The sequence below is a fragment of the Melitaea cinxia genome, chromosome 25 (genome assembly GCF_905220565.1).
Source record: "Melitaea cinxia chromosome 25, ilMelCinx1.1, whole genome shotgun sequence".
NCBI lineage: Eukaryota > Metazoa > Arthropoda > Insecta > Lepidoptera > Nymphalidae > Melitaea > Melitaea cinxia.
In genome coordinates, this window is record NC_059418.1 from 3,644,533 (window position 1) to 3,661,348 (window position 16,816).

At 32.5% G+C, this 16,816-nt stretch overlaps 1 protein-coding gene across 1 annotated transcript in view; it reads left to right on the forward strand.

Moving 5' to 3' along the window:
* The window catches only part of LOC123666273 (signal transducer and activator of transcription 5B-like), a 40,441-nt gene extending 35,389 nt beyond the window's left edge, over positions 1 to 5,052 (forward strand). Inside the window, exons 19-20 of the mRNA XM_045600439.1 lie at positions 3,305 to 3,441; positions 4,910 to 5,052. Coding sequence (XP_045456395.1) covers positions 3,305 to 3,440 — 136 coding nt within the window. The 3' untranslated portion in view covers position 3,441; positions 4,910 to 5,052. The remainder of the gene's footprint in view (positions 1 to 3,304; positions 3,442 to 4,909) is intronic.
* The last annotated feature ends 11,764 nt before the right edge of the window (positions 5,053 to 16,816 follow it).

The following is a 16,816-nucleotide window of genomic DNA, read 5'->3' on the forward strand; positions in this document are numbered from 1 at the left end:
TGACATATCAACTTTGTAAAAAACGCTAAAAAGAATCACTTTCGAAATTTTTAATCTGATTCGTTGAGAAAAAAAGGATTAAATAAACTCGTCTTAAGTTTACTTTTATCTTTATATAGTAGTTTTTGTTAAAAACTTAAATATTTAAGGTTGTAATAAAAACGATGAAAAAAAATATAAAAAAAAAAGAAATGAAATTGGTGTAAGCGGAAACGGAAGCATAATATTGTTTGGTAATCTGGACGACAAGTTTTGGATGTGACTAGTAAACTCTTAGGATAAGGTAGAATAAGTAAACAAAAAAAGTTGAAAAGGCTCAAAAAGCGCAATCTTTGATCGTATCATGAAATGTCATAACTTACAAAAAAAAAAAAAAAATTAAGACTGTCATTTATTTCGAATTTCTAAGCTATACAGATGAGGGGCATTAAATTGACCCAAGTGTAGTAAGTGTACAGACCATTTATAAGCTATATACAATAAATTAGTGATACATAAGCAGTGACTTAGGCACGAGACAGCTTTACAAGTGAATTTGTACTTATATTTTTGACTGTTTTTCTGTCTAATTATAATCTGTAAATTGTATGTAGTTCATATGGTTTAAATTTACGTCTCCCGCTTGTTTCTATCAAATCAGCTGATGTTATATTTCATTAATGAAACGATTGTATCGTTATATAGTTAATTTTAATTAGTATATTTCATTTAATATTGATAATATATAAATATTATCAAAGTTATCATATATATATTATGATTTTGTAAGAATTTGTTCTAAATGTTGATAAAACGCAATTAAGTGCTAAATTATAAAAGGAACTTTCACGTTATTGTCTCTTTAATCAAAATTACAGTTTGTATAATTGCGTGTATTTAATGTCAAACAACCTGCGTTTTTTTTTGGTATCGCCGGGGAACCCATTAACGAATGCCCTGGTAGGCATTCCTAGACCGTATGTCGGCTTCAGCACTTGGGGGTGCAATACCGGCCGAAACCCCTGCGGGAGCCTTCAGCCGCTTTAATTGGAGGGTCCCGGATCTGCAGGCAATAGGATCCCTCGAGCGACAGGCTGGCCTTGGCGAAAAGGCCAGACTTCTCCTCCACGGGGACTGTCCGGCTCACTTCTGAACGATCCCCACCTCGGTTCCCATCCCGGCCCGACACGGGCACAGGGGCGTTACTGGAGGCGCATTAAGTAGCGCCTCCTACGCAACCCCGTTCGTCGCCTGCGGACGGAGGCCTCGTTGGCGGCCTCCTCTCGCATCCGCTCGTTGTTCTCCTTCTGGGACATTACTGTCTCGCAGAAGGAGACCATCTCCTTCTAGGACTCACCTTCGCCAAGTATCGCGGTCATGACGCTCGGCAGTGACAAGTCCCCTGCAAGGACTGTCGTTAGATCGCAACGCAGCGTCGCCCATTTCGGGCACTCCTAAAGGGTGTGCTGGGTCGAGTCCACAGCCGCGACACAATCGTGACATCCAGTCGTCGGCTCCCTTTGAGCCATCCGACACAAGTATTCACAGCAGCCGTGCCCGGTGAGAACTTGCGTCAGACGGAAGGTGAGGGGCTTGCGCTTACGGCGCATCCACCGCTCAAGGACCGGGCGCAAGGCAGCCGTTACGCGTGTGCCATACGGCTGCTCCGCCAGGTCCTCCCCCCCACCTCCACATTAATGCTTCTTGCCCAACCCCGTCCAACGTGGGGTTCTCACCGAGACGTATGAGTAGGTCTCGGCAAGGACCTCCGCCACAAACAATCTGCTTAGTTTAGCTAAATCTGATTAGCTTCGATACTTTAATCGCGACAAGGATATTGAGCAAGTCTGCTATTACGTTTGTCATATCATTATACATTTGTCATATTTAAGTTTGTCATGTCATATCATAGATCAGTATCAGTAAATTTTGACAAGTTTGGCAACCCACTGATCCAGTGATGTCGTTTTTAGGTTATTTGAACACGATTTTTTTCCAGTAGTTGATAAAACATTTATCATTGTTGCAGAGTTTTATTATTAACTAGCGACCCGCCCTAAATGCAATGTAAGCGCAAAAAAATTTTTGTTTATTTACGACATCACGTTAGAAACCTCTAAAACTATCAGTGTTCCTCTACTATATTGTGCATATATACATATAAACCTTCCTCTGGAATCACTATTTACTAAAGAAAATCGCATCAAAATCCATTGCGTAGTTTTTAAGATCTAAGCATACAGGCAGCGGGAAGCGATTTTATATTATACTATGTAGTGATAAGTCCTAATATTTCTGTTATAATACCTTTTATTGTTGACAAATCTAAAGAGTTAGATATATGACGGTAAACTACAAAGGTGTAAGATTTAACGATCGTTACGGACTAAAATTGACGAATAAAAATGACGATGTTCTAAAATTCACCAAGTAAGTTTTTAGTTTTGGTTTTGACATTTCATGAGGTCGATAATATCAGATTTATTTTGAATTATTATTATGCTATACATGACAATGTATGTTCGTTGTATGTTTCTGTGTGTTTATATTACAAATATATGTGAGATACGATATATCTTTTTATTAATTAAAAAAAAAACTGGATTTTTTATTTTATCTGGTTTATCAATTTTTCAAATTTAGAAAAATCCATTTTTTTTTAATAGTCCTCGCGAAAATGCAACACAGACGGGTCGTATTCTAATATTTTGATAGTTTTATTTTTTTAACTAAAAAAAATTATTGTCTATTTTAATTTTTTGACTTTTATTGTCTGTGGTGACATTTATGCGAGTTTTAGTTTTTTTTTCTATCTGTTCTTTTTACGACCGTCTGTAATGTTGACTAATGTGTTGCATTTTCTCTTCCTTTCCCGATAACGCTGCTGGCTGCCGACAACACAAACACACAAAATTAACAATATGTGTACACAAAACATTTAACAATAAATAAACAAAAAAAAAAATTGCAATATGACACATTCCATTATAATTTTCGCAAAAACTAAATCACCATACAATCTCTTCGACTATGAAAAATTGAATATTCAATTTGATGAAATCTTTGCTATCATACATTTTGATTTGATACAAATAACGACATGTCAATATTTTATGACCATTAAAAATATCTTACACGAAAAAAAAACTTCTTACCCATAAACCGAAATATAATTAAAAATTAACCAAACTATAACTTATGTTCATCACCAAATTACAAATTTTCCACTACAATAATACACGATTACAACCACATACAAATTTTATAATAACAACATAAAATCTCAAAAACAACAAAAACAACGTGAAACAACACAAAACAACAGCTACTTCAGTGCCGCGACACCAGCTCAGACAGAGAGTAGCTTTATGGACAGCGAGCTTTTCGAGCAGATTCGGGCCTTCGAGCCAGATGGCTTCGATGACTTCGACTTCTACGGAGGGAACGCTGCCATGAAGTAAGGTAAGGATATAAAATCACAACCATGGATAAGGTCCATTCATATCATTCTATAAACGCCTCAGACCCAACAGCCTCTTATTAACTCCTGTTCCGAGGGTCCAAAAACACACAAGCACAAACGTCTAAACGAAGGCAATTATTTGTATTGCCCTTTCAAATCACTCATCATCATCATCATCATCATCATCATCACTTCAGCCTATCGCAGTCCTCTGCTGGACGTAGGCCTAAAAATGGCGTGAAATCATGTGTGTTGCCCATAGTCATCACGCTGGGCAGGCGGGTTGGTGACTTTTCAAATGTTTACAATAAATGGGATCGCACCCGCGGCCGTCAGTGCAACAGCCAGCTCTGTGACAGCTCCGCTGACACGTTGTTGTATTGTTATTACTGTACTTTATTGCACAGCACATTAACAATAATTCACAATAATATACAATAAGGCAGCCTTACCGCAAAGAAGCAATCTCTTTCAAAGAATGTTACGGGTTTTACCTCATTTGTAAGCGTTAAATTTTGATGTCAGATGACACCGTACACACTACAGATTTTTCAGCCATATAAAATTTAATTTTTATATGATACTAGCTGACCGAACTTCGTACAGTGTTATATATATAATTATTATTATATTCACGATATAAATGAAATATAGCCTGTATTTTAAATTGGAAAAGTTATATATCTGTGCATAATTTCATTAAAATCGGCCCAGTAGTTCGGAGATTAGCTCGGACCAAACATTGACACGATATCTTTATACACATAGATAGATAATACCAATGGTAGGCGATTACCAAAGTTTATAGACGCCTGCAACATCAGAAGTATCGTTATACCTTACTCAGACAGGAACACAACACTACAAATAGTGAGAACAGTGTTATTTATCTTGGTCTTCTGTAAGGTCTGGGTACTTCCCCAGACAAAGTGTTCCAGATTTTAAGGAAGTTATATCTTGTTGTGCCCACCTCAATATACTGAGGTTAACACAAATACAAACTATAACGTATCAAGAGTTATCTATCACAAGCTTAAAAATGTATTTGAGTTCGAGCGAATGAGCCAAAAGTATTTTATTGAAGATTGACAATTTGAACAAGCTTTACACAGGACAGTTTTAACTAACAGTAGAAATTTAAAACATTTGCTGATTATTTTCTTTATGAAGTTAAATTTTAGAATCGTTGTCATTTAAAACACGATGAAACGAAAATGTGTCACGATAGAGAGAGAAATACATAAATGTACAGGAGAAAATGAGATAGAATATGCTACTTCTGAAAACACGTAAGCGACGAGTTTGTGTGGCGCTTACGACCTTTTCCACGAGACCGTGATCATCGTCCATAGAACAAATCTCAACGGCCTACATTGCTACGACTTTTCAGAAGTTTCACTTCTGCCGTGTGTGAATTGCAAACACACATTTTTGTTTGTTTAAAATTTTTATTTTGTACTATTTCAGGTCCGGGTGGTATTCTAACCAGTAGATATAAGAGTAAGTCCAGTCAATTGTTGTAAGGTAAATTTTTCATTACGTGTGCCATAGAATCGCTTATTTTACAAATTTACTTACTTTCTCATGACAAAATTATAAAAAAAAAAATACATATTGACGAAATTCGATAAAATGTTTTAACCTACAGTTTGACTTACAAACGTTGAGTCCAAAAGAATAACAGAATTTTAAAATTTAATTATCAGCTATAAATTAAGTCTACCTAATTGCAAAGGTACAAAAAGTAGTGCAGTACAGAATATACAATATTTTAAATTTAAATTTATTTGATTCCTTTTCCATACCATCTTAGTGGCATAACTCTTAGGTAAATTATTCAATTTTCAACCGATGAAAGGAAGAGTCATTGTATTGTAAGTCCTATTTATTCCTATTAACTCAACTTTTGTTCGCCAAACTACATTTAAACGAAATGATTTTTACATTTTGAATCTGTACAGTTTTTATAAGAAAATGAATATCTATTTTGTAATTAAAATTTCATTTTCTATTTTATGTTTGAAAAGTAACAAAAGATCGGTTAAACCATATTTATTCTGCCAAATGGATTAAATATAATATTCAGAAATCATTTTTTTTTGCCATTCTGTATGAAAATGGCAAATAATGTACCATTATACATATATGGGTAAAAGCATAGATAGTAGAGTTTTGTAAACCCATCATTGATTACAAAACTACCTGTGCAAATTAAATGAGGCACTTAAAAATGATGAAGTAAGGAAAAATGTGATTTTTTTTTTAACAATAAACAATAACACAAAACAGTGCAGTCCTGGTGGGTCTCCCCACCGTGCCTCGGAGACCACGTTAAGCTGTCGGTCCCGGTTGTTATCATCGATGCCTGATAGTACAGTAAATGGGATATTACAGGCTGAAGCGTCAAACAATAACAAGAAAGTAGTACAATTATATTAACATTAATATAAAATAATGTACTACAATATATTCTTGTTTTGCAGAAACACTGCGTTGTATACTTTCTTATATATTTTACTACCTGACCCAGCAGACTTTGTCCTGACGGGAAAATAGCTACCAAATTTGATAGCTTACATACCGATAGCAGCTCCACCTAGACGGTCCAATTGAGACAAAAACTACCCTATCTCCCAAGTTGGACCAAATTACAGATGCTTACAAAATTTGATAATAATTGGTTCAGTAGTTTCGGAGTTACATACCGATAGCAGCGCCACCTACCGGGTCCGATTGAGATAAAAACTACCCTATCTCCCAAGTTGGAACAAATTATAGATACTTACAAAATTTGATGAAAATTTGTTCAGTTATTTCGGAGTTACATACCGATAGCAGCGCCACTTATCGGGTCCAATTGAGATAAGAACTATCCTATATCCCAAGTTGGACCAGATTACAGATGCTTACAAAACTTGATAAAAATTCGTTCTTAGCTGACCTCTGCTCGGCGAAAGGAATATTCCTACCAAATTTCAAGTCTCTAAGCCTTATGGTTCCAGAGTTCTCGTGATGAGTGAGTCAGTGATCTTTCCCTTTTGTATATATAGATTTCGTCTTGCAGGAAAAAAAAATCAACTACCTAATACTATATTATAAAATTTCTAAATCAATAACTTAAATGTTTAAATAAATAATTCATTTATTACTGGCAGTTTATATTTCAAATTTTATTGCAGTCTAAGAATAATATTCTTACCTATGCATATTTTTTTTTTAAATTTAACATCAAAACTCTAAGGAGTTTTATAGTATTTTTATCTTCTATTGAACTACTTACCTCTTTCATGTGAAGACATGTTCAGTATAATGTCAATGCGAGATGGCCCCTTATCTCTATACTTTTTGATATATTTGAGAAAAGCTAATAAAATTATTTCATCAATCTATTAACAATCTTACCATAGTTGAAGTAAGGATTATTTATTTCGAAAGTCTGACAATGTTTGTGTATAGTAAACGAAACCGGTTGATATAGCTGAATATAGAAAACGGTTGGTTTTGCTAAAAAGTATTTAAATTTAGAACATGTTCGAAATTTAACTGTTAGTACGCAAAACAACTCGATTTCTAAGTATAGCGACCGAATATTTATAGTAAGGTATGCGTTGCTCTGTAAAATCTTACTGAGATTGATATCTCGACCGCACCAATTACACCATAATGTCTTCTCAGTCCTAAATGACATTGATACTCGTAGATAATTCTTATTTTGTCTATGGTACGATATGTGCAAATTTAAATATAATATTAGCTTTTGTCAATAATTCTTTCCCTATTGTCGGAGCGCCAGCGATTACGCTCCTATGAAACGAAGCTTGGTAGAAATCCTAGCATAATATTCAATGAGTGCGAAAGAGAAACATCGGCCGACGCGTGTAACAAAACATTTCGTATGAGAAATTACCCTAATCTGGAGCGACGTTCAAGCGCGAAGTGCATGGACGGAATGAATTTCCTGTACAAATAAAATAAATATTACCATTTACGTAGGCCTAGTTTTTCGTTTATCTTTTGTGAACCCCTACCAAAAAATGTCATCGGGCCGCCTCTGTCCTCAAATACAATTAATTATCAAAGGCGCTTTGACATTTCGTTTTAACTTCAAATTTGTCAGATAAATATGGTTTGACAATCTTTATGCCATAAAACTAGGTCATTATAGGGGACATCCGTTAATTACGTGAGCTCAGAATGGGGGGAGAGGGGTCCAATAAAATATCAACAAATCTCATTCAAACCGAGGGGCATAATCGAAAATCTCAGATCAACGAAAAGTGTCACAAAAATATTTCGAGTTATCATTTTGCCCGGTAAAATAAATCTCATGGCAATTAAAATAATTTAGTTTTTGCTTTGAATTTTATTTAATTTAAATAAATTAACTATATTATACCTGAACAATTTATTTTCCCGAATAATAAAAATAAGTTTTGCTTAAAATATTTTTAGCGTCAATCTCACGTGGGGGAAGTCTTAAACCGATCGAAAAAAAGTTCACGTAATTAATGGATATCCAAAAACTATTCGTTTTCATGTCCCGTTCGAAGTTAACGGTTTTTTAATAAAACCGAAATCGTTAAGAGCCATTTCACAATTTTACGCTCTGCAAGTTGAGGTAAATTTGGTCGCATCGCGCGAGTCGTACGACCCGCTCGATCTTTGTGCTAGTACGTATAGTGTGACAACCAAAAGACCATCGTGATCATTTTCTGATGTATAATAAAAATTATAACTATGGTATAAAATGTTTTTTACATAATTAATTTGTTAAAAATTTCAAGTATGTTATATAACAACAGTCAATAAATTTAAAATAAAATTTAAAAAATCAATTTTATGAAACAATTTTTTTAAATTGATTTAGTTTTTTCAGTTTACGAATGAATCTAATATTTACGATATGAATAAAAAAGCATTTAATGACATCGACACCGACAAACATATTAATTAACAAATAACAAGACAAACAGATTGAAATGCCTATTTGTGTTGATAGTGTGAGAAAAGAAAATTAAATTATCCATTTGTTTACAGAAATTATCATTATATTATTTTACAGTCATTTTCGTAATATGTTTATTTTATTTATATTTTATTATGAAAGTATCAAATGCGTTTTATCCGCTATAAAAACAGGCGCTTGGCGCGTGTGAGCGAAAGAGACGGCTGCGCAGAATTTGGCGTGGACCTTACCTCTAAGAGCGCTAGCGCTCGACTGATTTACCGGGCTTGATGCGTGGCAATATATACTATCTTTTTAACCGACTTCCAAAAAAGGAGGAGGTTCTCAATTCGACTGTATTTTTTTTTTTTTTTTTTTTTATGTATGTTACATCAGAACTTTTGCCCGTGTGGACCGATTTCGACAAATTTTGTTTTAATCGAAAGGTGGTGTGTGCCAATTGGTCCCATTTAAATTTATTTGAGATCTAACAACTACTTTTCGAGTTATATCTAATAATGTGTTTTTACTTGACGCTTTTTTCGTCGACCTACGTTGTATTATACCGCATAACTTTCTACTGGATGTACCGATTTTGATAATTCTTTTTTTGTTGGAAAGGGGATATCCCTAGTTTGGTACCGTAATAAGGAAACTAGGATCTGATGATGGGATCCCAGAGGAATCGAGGGAAACTCTCGAAAATCCGTAATAACTTTTTAGTGGGTGTACCGATTTTGATAATTTTTAATTTAATCGAAAGCTGATGTTTATCATGTGGTCACATATAAATTTTATCGAGATCTGATAACTACTTTTTGAGTAATCTTTAATAACGCGTAGTTGCTTGACTATTTTTTCGTCGATCTACGTTGTATTACTTGTCGATGTAATTGAAGTCGGTTTTTTTTTTCGTTTGCGAGCAAACACAATTATTATTATTTAATATAAAATGTATTAAAAATAATTACATCTTTTAATTATTTTTTTTGTATTCCTTAATGATGTAAGTTTACTTTGATGAAGATAGTTCGTTAAAATTTCTTAGTTTTCTAAGAGAAATATCGCTTTTAAAATTGTACTTATTTGGAAAATATTCGTAACTTTAAATTTTTTTTATCGTTTAATAGAGATACAAATGGAATAAAAATCTATGATAGTGGACAACAAAATTATATTCCACATATTATGATATTTTTTTAAAATGGTTTCAACGTAGAGGTTATTGAAAAGTAGGACTTCAAAGTATACATTGCGACCGTTTACCCAGGGAGGAGGCTGATGAAAAGGTTAATAATTTTATACACATAATATAAATCAAAATTCTGATCTGACTATGGACTACAACAAAGGTTGCTCTATTATATTTCAAGAATATAAATTACATTATTGCATCCAACACTGAGATTAACGACGTCAAAATATTACAATTTCGCGGATTGTTACCGATTTTTGTGAAATGGCTCTTAAGAGATAAGGACGGGTAACAAACTTGTAAGCAATATCGTTGTACCTTTAGCATTTTAATTGAATGCTAACATGTTTACGTAGTTTTTAGTTATGAATCTTTAAATATACGTATATTATGAGATTTTGTATGCAACAGCGAAGCTTCTAACATACATTACTTACGTGGAAAATTTAGCGGTTTCATATGTTTACAATGGTCAGTTTTATTATTGATAAAACTTTGTCTAGTGAGATTTAGAAGCTTTGCTTTAAAATACATTGTAAAGAATGTATATACAGTCGATAAATATATTTTGCATACTTAAATGAGTATTGTTTTCTTTTTAATGTACGAATTTATTTCAAATAAAATTCACCAATTTATGTTATGTTCAGGTGCCATAGATATATAAAAAATATATATTAAAAATGGAAATATATACCATAGTGATTTCTTGCGATGTCTTAATTAAATAGTGCGGACACCCCGTCCATATAATTTACCAATGTTTAATTTTCTTTTATAAGGATATAATTTTGACATAGCTTTATTTTCAGTTAACGAAATCAGAAATAAATTGATTATTATTCACGCCAGTGCCTATATACAAGAAACGGTTCGTAGTAAAAAACGACTCGTTTTCGCAATATATAATAGGTTTTAAGTGATAGTAATTCGATTACGGATAGTCGTATATAGGAACTTCTGTTTTTCTTCTAACCGATCACGTGATTTTACGAGTATAATGTACGCCTTTAAAAAGTACCGTTATTAAGAGGCTTCTTAACTTAGTTCTAAGTACTGGCTTTAGCGTTTAATATTTCGTTAAAATATTTTATAATACGCTACAAAACGAATCCAGTGCTATCAGTTTTCTTTGGTTTATATGTATAAAGCATATATTTTTTTAAACTTTCCGCCGTCAATATGGCGATTAAAAAAACTGGCAGTCGCAACAGCTTAATAATTATAATAATTCTATAAAAAAAATATATCAAAATATAAAAAAAAATTAAAAGCGCTTTTGCCAGCTCCAAAATTGTATTTTTTTATGTATGAATAAAAAAAATTGTTTTTCAACAAAAAATATTTGTGATAAACGTGGCCTTACTATGCCTTACCCTATGTCCGATGAAGTTTAAAATTTAATGTTTTTTAGGATTTTACTCTTATGATTATTGTGCACTTGAAATTTTTAGAATATTTTATTTTTTGGAAAATATTTTTCATTTATTATAGTCATCATTACTTTACAAATGTAAATACATTTATTAGTAAATGCAAATTTTTATTGAATTTTAACGTTGGTTAAAATGAAATAAAAATTAGTTATACTGGTATAAATTTAATGTTCGAAACTAAGAACCTAAAATTTATACCACTTGTCAAGTTTATAAGCATTTTAAATATTTTCCAAATTGTGTCTAGTTTTAATGTTTGGAATTAAAAATTTAGTTTAATGTTCTTTAAAATAAGTAAAATTTAAGAAAACATTTATGTAGTTTCAAATGATGCACAATGAAAATAAAAAGTTTTTAGCACAGAATAAATATAAATGAAAAAAAATATAATGTTTCGCTCGTCTTACATTTGTAGATTTTATTCTTGTTGATTACTTGTATCGAGTTTATTTTATTTTTATTGTTTTTTATAAAGGACATAGATACAATTTTGTCAACATTTTTTAATTAATAGTACAATGTAAAGGGTTATTGATAGAGCACTATCAGGAGCCTAAGTGGGCAATGATATTGACAGCAGTACGACTATTTAGAAGTTGCCAATTATTATGATTACAATTTTTTAAAATGTTACCTAACTTACCTAAATGTCATAAAAAAACGCTTAAAATTAATAAGGCTACCTTTTAATGTCTTTCATCATACGTTTGGAACAGTACTGTTAATACATAGATAGTTAAGAAATTTTCACAAAATATGAAATAACAAAATTATAAAAATAAAAAAAGTAATAAACGTGATTTGACAACTATTTACTTAATTTTGTATATTTAACCAATTCTCCACCGTAACTATTTTTAATGTATTCTTTAAGAATTATGGCAACTTTTAAAAAATCGTACTATATTAATTTTGAGTTCTATCTGCATTTATATTTTTTAATCATTTTAGAACAAGATGGCGAAAAAAGCAATAATTTAAGTCTTAAAAAATTTTGATCGTCTAATGTTTAATATTTTGAATTGTGCTTCATTTATATTGGATGTTACAGTTTTACGCCGTGTTTTATAATTTTGAATATGTGTACGAAAATTAATGATTACGCCTGTGTGTAAGCTTCGTTTCGTTGTCTTATCGATGTGTAATGTAATAATATGATAATAAATATTGATTGTTGAATATTTTCTTTTATTTCCTCCTGCCTATACAGTAGCCGGAGAAGGGTATACGAACGAATCCCAAGTAAGATGATCCTTCGCAATTGCAGCGAAACTATCAACTCGTGTCTAAGTGTATTTTTAAAACTTATTCAATTTGCAATTTATTTATGTATGAATGTATGTCTGTCTGTTACTGTGGAGTCTCGCAATCAATTTTCGAATCGTAAACATTATGTGATACATGATACTCGTCTAGGTAAATTACGTTACACCTATAACTTGTCTGTGTAAACTGTAGATTAATTATCCTATTGTTCCTCAAACATGAAAAAGATTTATTATCTTAAATTATCACTCATCTATTCACATAATTTACCTGAATTTCAACAGCCTATGACATTTTTAGTTTCAAAGGGATATAACTCTAGTTACATCAGTATTCACCGAATATGTACTGAAAAATAAATGGTACGTTCACAAAGCACGAAAAATAGGATTGAACACTAACAGTGCTTATTACTGACAATGTGTACTCCACACTTAACAAATATTGATACTTAATAAATTAAATAATACTGTTTTCAAGCAGTATTGTGTTCCTGTTGGTGAGTAAGATGACCAGAGCTCCTGGGGGGGATTGGGTCGGCAACGCGCTTGCGATGCTTCTGGTGTTGCAGGTGTCTATAAGCTACGGTAATCGCTTACCATCAGGTGAGCCGTACGCTTGTTTGCCGACCTAGTGACGTAAAAAAAAAAAACTGTACAAACAATATTTCCGTAACTACAGCAGATAGAAGAACGTGAGTTCGATAACAAAAAGTGTGTCTCTGCTCAGATGCACGAAAAAAGGCGAAAAAAAGGTTTACTAGTCTAAGAAAAAGATTATTAGCATATCAAATGGAAATTAAACGAATCAAATAACGCCATCTATCGTCGTGGCAATGGCGATATAGAAATTGTAAGTATACATTAAACAAAAGTTTTGAATTTTAAATATGTATAATTTATTTATTTATTTAGATAGGAAACCAGCAGTACACACCTACCATATACCTACATACGATACGTACAGTATAATATTTCAATAGATAATAATTCTCTTCGACTTCAGTATATGGCATAGTGTCTATCTAAAGATTGAGTTAAATTAATGAAATGATAAAAAAACGGTTTTTCGCGGTTTATTAGCCAAATCAAAAATTTACTTACGGCTTTGAGCGCCAACGTCTTATTTTATCAGTAAAGATCATCATTATCATTCATCATTACAGACTATACAGTCCACTGCTGGACATAGGCTTCCATAAGTTTACGGCAAAAATAATGTGAACTCATGTGTTTTGCCCATAGTCACCACGCTGGGCAGGCGGGTTGGTGACCTCAGTAAAGATCACTACACAATATTTAATTACGATTAAAATCGAACGAAGCTGGTGAAACTCAGTAATTACTTAGTTACAGCACTATTATTAAAAAAATAGACTTAGAACGTACCTAACTGTTTTTGAGATAATTAGAAATTGCATGCTAACTATAAAGTAAGCGCGAAATGTATACTGCCATTATATTCTATCATATTATTTAACGCACCTAAAAAATTTACGTATTTTTTTTTAAAAACATTATGGTATTAATAATTATTTTATTGTTTCTTACAGTTTCATACCAAGTTACGTGCAAGGGTACATATTTGTCAAATGTCAAAACGGGCCACTTATTTTGTGACGATTTTTTTTTTATAATTATAAAAACCAAAAATAATAATAGATACCAAATCAATTTCACAACAATTTAAAAGAAGTTTGAAAAAGAAAAAAGAAGAATCACATGAAAACGCACAAAAAGAATTACAAGAAGAAGAAATTGAATTAGAAATCTCATAAGTTAACAATAGTGATTCAGATTTATCGACAGAAAACCCTCAAACAAACATGAGAAAAGTAGAAAACAAAAATTTCATATTTGGAATTTTATTGATAAAATTAAGGATATACATATTAACGTCTAAATCTAAATTTGAACATAAAGTATCGGTGATTTTGAAAGAATATTGTTTGAAGAATTTAAATTGCTGGTATTTTATTAACCGACTTCCAAAAAAGGAGGAGGTTCTCAATTCGACTGTATTTTTTTAACCGACTTCCAAAAAAGGAGGAGGTTCTCAATTCGACTGTATTATTTTTTTTTTTTTTTTATGTATGTTACATCAGAACTTTTGCCCGTGTGGACCGATTTCGACAAATTTTGTTTTAATCGAAAGGTGGTGTGTGCCGATTGGTCCCATTTAAATTTATTTGAGATCTAACAACTACTTTTCGAGTTATATCTAATAATGTGTTTTTACTTGACGCTTTTTTCGTCGACCTACGTTGTATTATACCGCATAACTTTCTACTGGATGTACCGATTTTGATAATTCTTTTTTTGTTAGAAAGGAGATATCCCTAGTTTGGTACCGTGATAAGGAAACTAGGATCTGATGATGGGATCCCAGAGGAATCGAGGGAAACTCTCGAAAATCCGTAATAACTTTTTACTGGGTGTACCGATTTTGATAATTTTTAATTTAATCGAAAGCTGATGTTTATCATGTGGTCACATATAAATTTTATTGAGATCTGATAACTACTTTTTGAGTAATCTTTAATAACGCGTAGTTGCTTGACTATTTTTTCGTCGATCTACGTTGTGTTACTTGTCGATGTAATTGAAGTCGGTTTTTTTTTCGTTTGCGAGCAAACACAATTATTTAAATATGTTACATCAGAACTTTGACCGGGTGGACCGGTTTCGAGAAATTTTGTTTTAATCGAAAGGTGGTGTGTGTCAATTGGTCTCATTTAAATTTATTTGAGATCTAACAACTACTTTTCGAGTTATACCTAATAATGCGTTTTTACTTGACGCTTTTTTTGTCGACCTACGTTGTATTATACCGCATAACTTTCTACTAGATGTACCGATTTTGATAATTCTTTTTTTGTTGGAAAGAGGATATCCCTAGTTTAGTACCATGATAAGAAAACCAAGATCTGATGATGGGATCCCAGAGAAATCGAGGGAAACTCTCGAAAATCCGCAATAACTTTTTACTGGGTATACCGATTTTGATAATTTTTGATTTAATCAAAAGCTGATGTTTATCATGTGGTCACATATAAATTTTATCGAGATCCGATAACTACTTTTTGAGTAATCTTTGATAACGCGTAGTTACTTGACTATTTTTTCGTCGATCTACGTTGTATTACTCGTCGATGTAATTGAAGTCGGTTTTTTTTTCGTTTGCGAGCAAACACAATTATCTAATAATTGAATCCTAACTAGATCGATATATAGTATACAATATATACTAGCTGACCCCGCAAACGTTGTTTTGCCATATGTGTTATTAACTCCTTACCCCCCCCCCCCCCCCCCCCCGAGATGTTGGCCGATTCTCAGACCTACTCGATATGCACACGAAATTTCATAAAAGTCGGTCCAGCCGTTTCAAAGGAGTATGATAGTTAACATTGTGACACGAGAATTATATATATTTAAATATATTAAAATAAATGTTGGCCGATTCTCAGACCTATCCGATATGCCCACAAAATTTTATTAAAATCGGTCGAGCCGTTTCGGAGGAGTTAAATGTTTAACACCATGACACGAGAATTTTATATATTAGATTGAGTACATTTATTATTACCCGACTGCCAAGGAAGGGTTATGTTTTTCGCGCGTATCTTGTATGTATGTATGTAATATTCTTCACTACCTCATATTTCCAGAACCACTGAACGGATTTACATAATTGAGGTATCGTTAGGTTCGTCTTAGCTGCCCAAGTGTTCTTAGATAGGTGACATTAAAAAAAATCAAACATGGCGGCTGCGCGAAGCCATTGTATTTAAGGAAAAAAAAATTATTTTTCTCGAATACTACAATATGGGTATCAAATTGAAGGGCACAATACAAGAATTTTAAAAAGGTATATCATGATTATTATTACCGTAATACTAATACAGAAATAGAATATTAAAGTTTAAAAAATGTGGAAATTTGCTCTTTTCCACGCCAGATAATATGCAGTCGGAGGCATGAATGGCTCTTTGTGCATGTCTCCGACAGTATGTTATGTACGACGTTGCATAAAGTTTCGAAGGACTACCGTATTAATATATTTTAAATGTACAGCGCAAAATGTTTGATATTGTTTCTATTTATTTCGCTGACTTTGTGTGCATATTGAATTTTTATCTTGTTCCAGCTTTTTCAGTTGATTTTCTATTAGTTATTCTTCACGCAGGCGGGTTTTTTGTTTATTTTTAATTATTATTTTATTATTATGATATTGACATTGAGTCGTCAATGCTTAGGAACACACAACCACAGATTCCTAAATAGTTACTACGTAACGTAATACGTAAACACAACGGTGTCCACACAATGTTGAAACAGATATATTTCTATTACACACAGATTCGAGTCGGGAAGAATCCCACAACTTGGAGTAGAAAGGGTCACTGCCAACTGCATCAACGGACTGTACATATCATTTATTTTAAATACGCTAAGGTTAAGATGTTTGCCTCCCCTTTTAGAAAAAACCTCACACTCCACATAAATTATATATCATTTTATAGATAATTG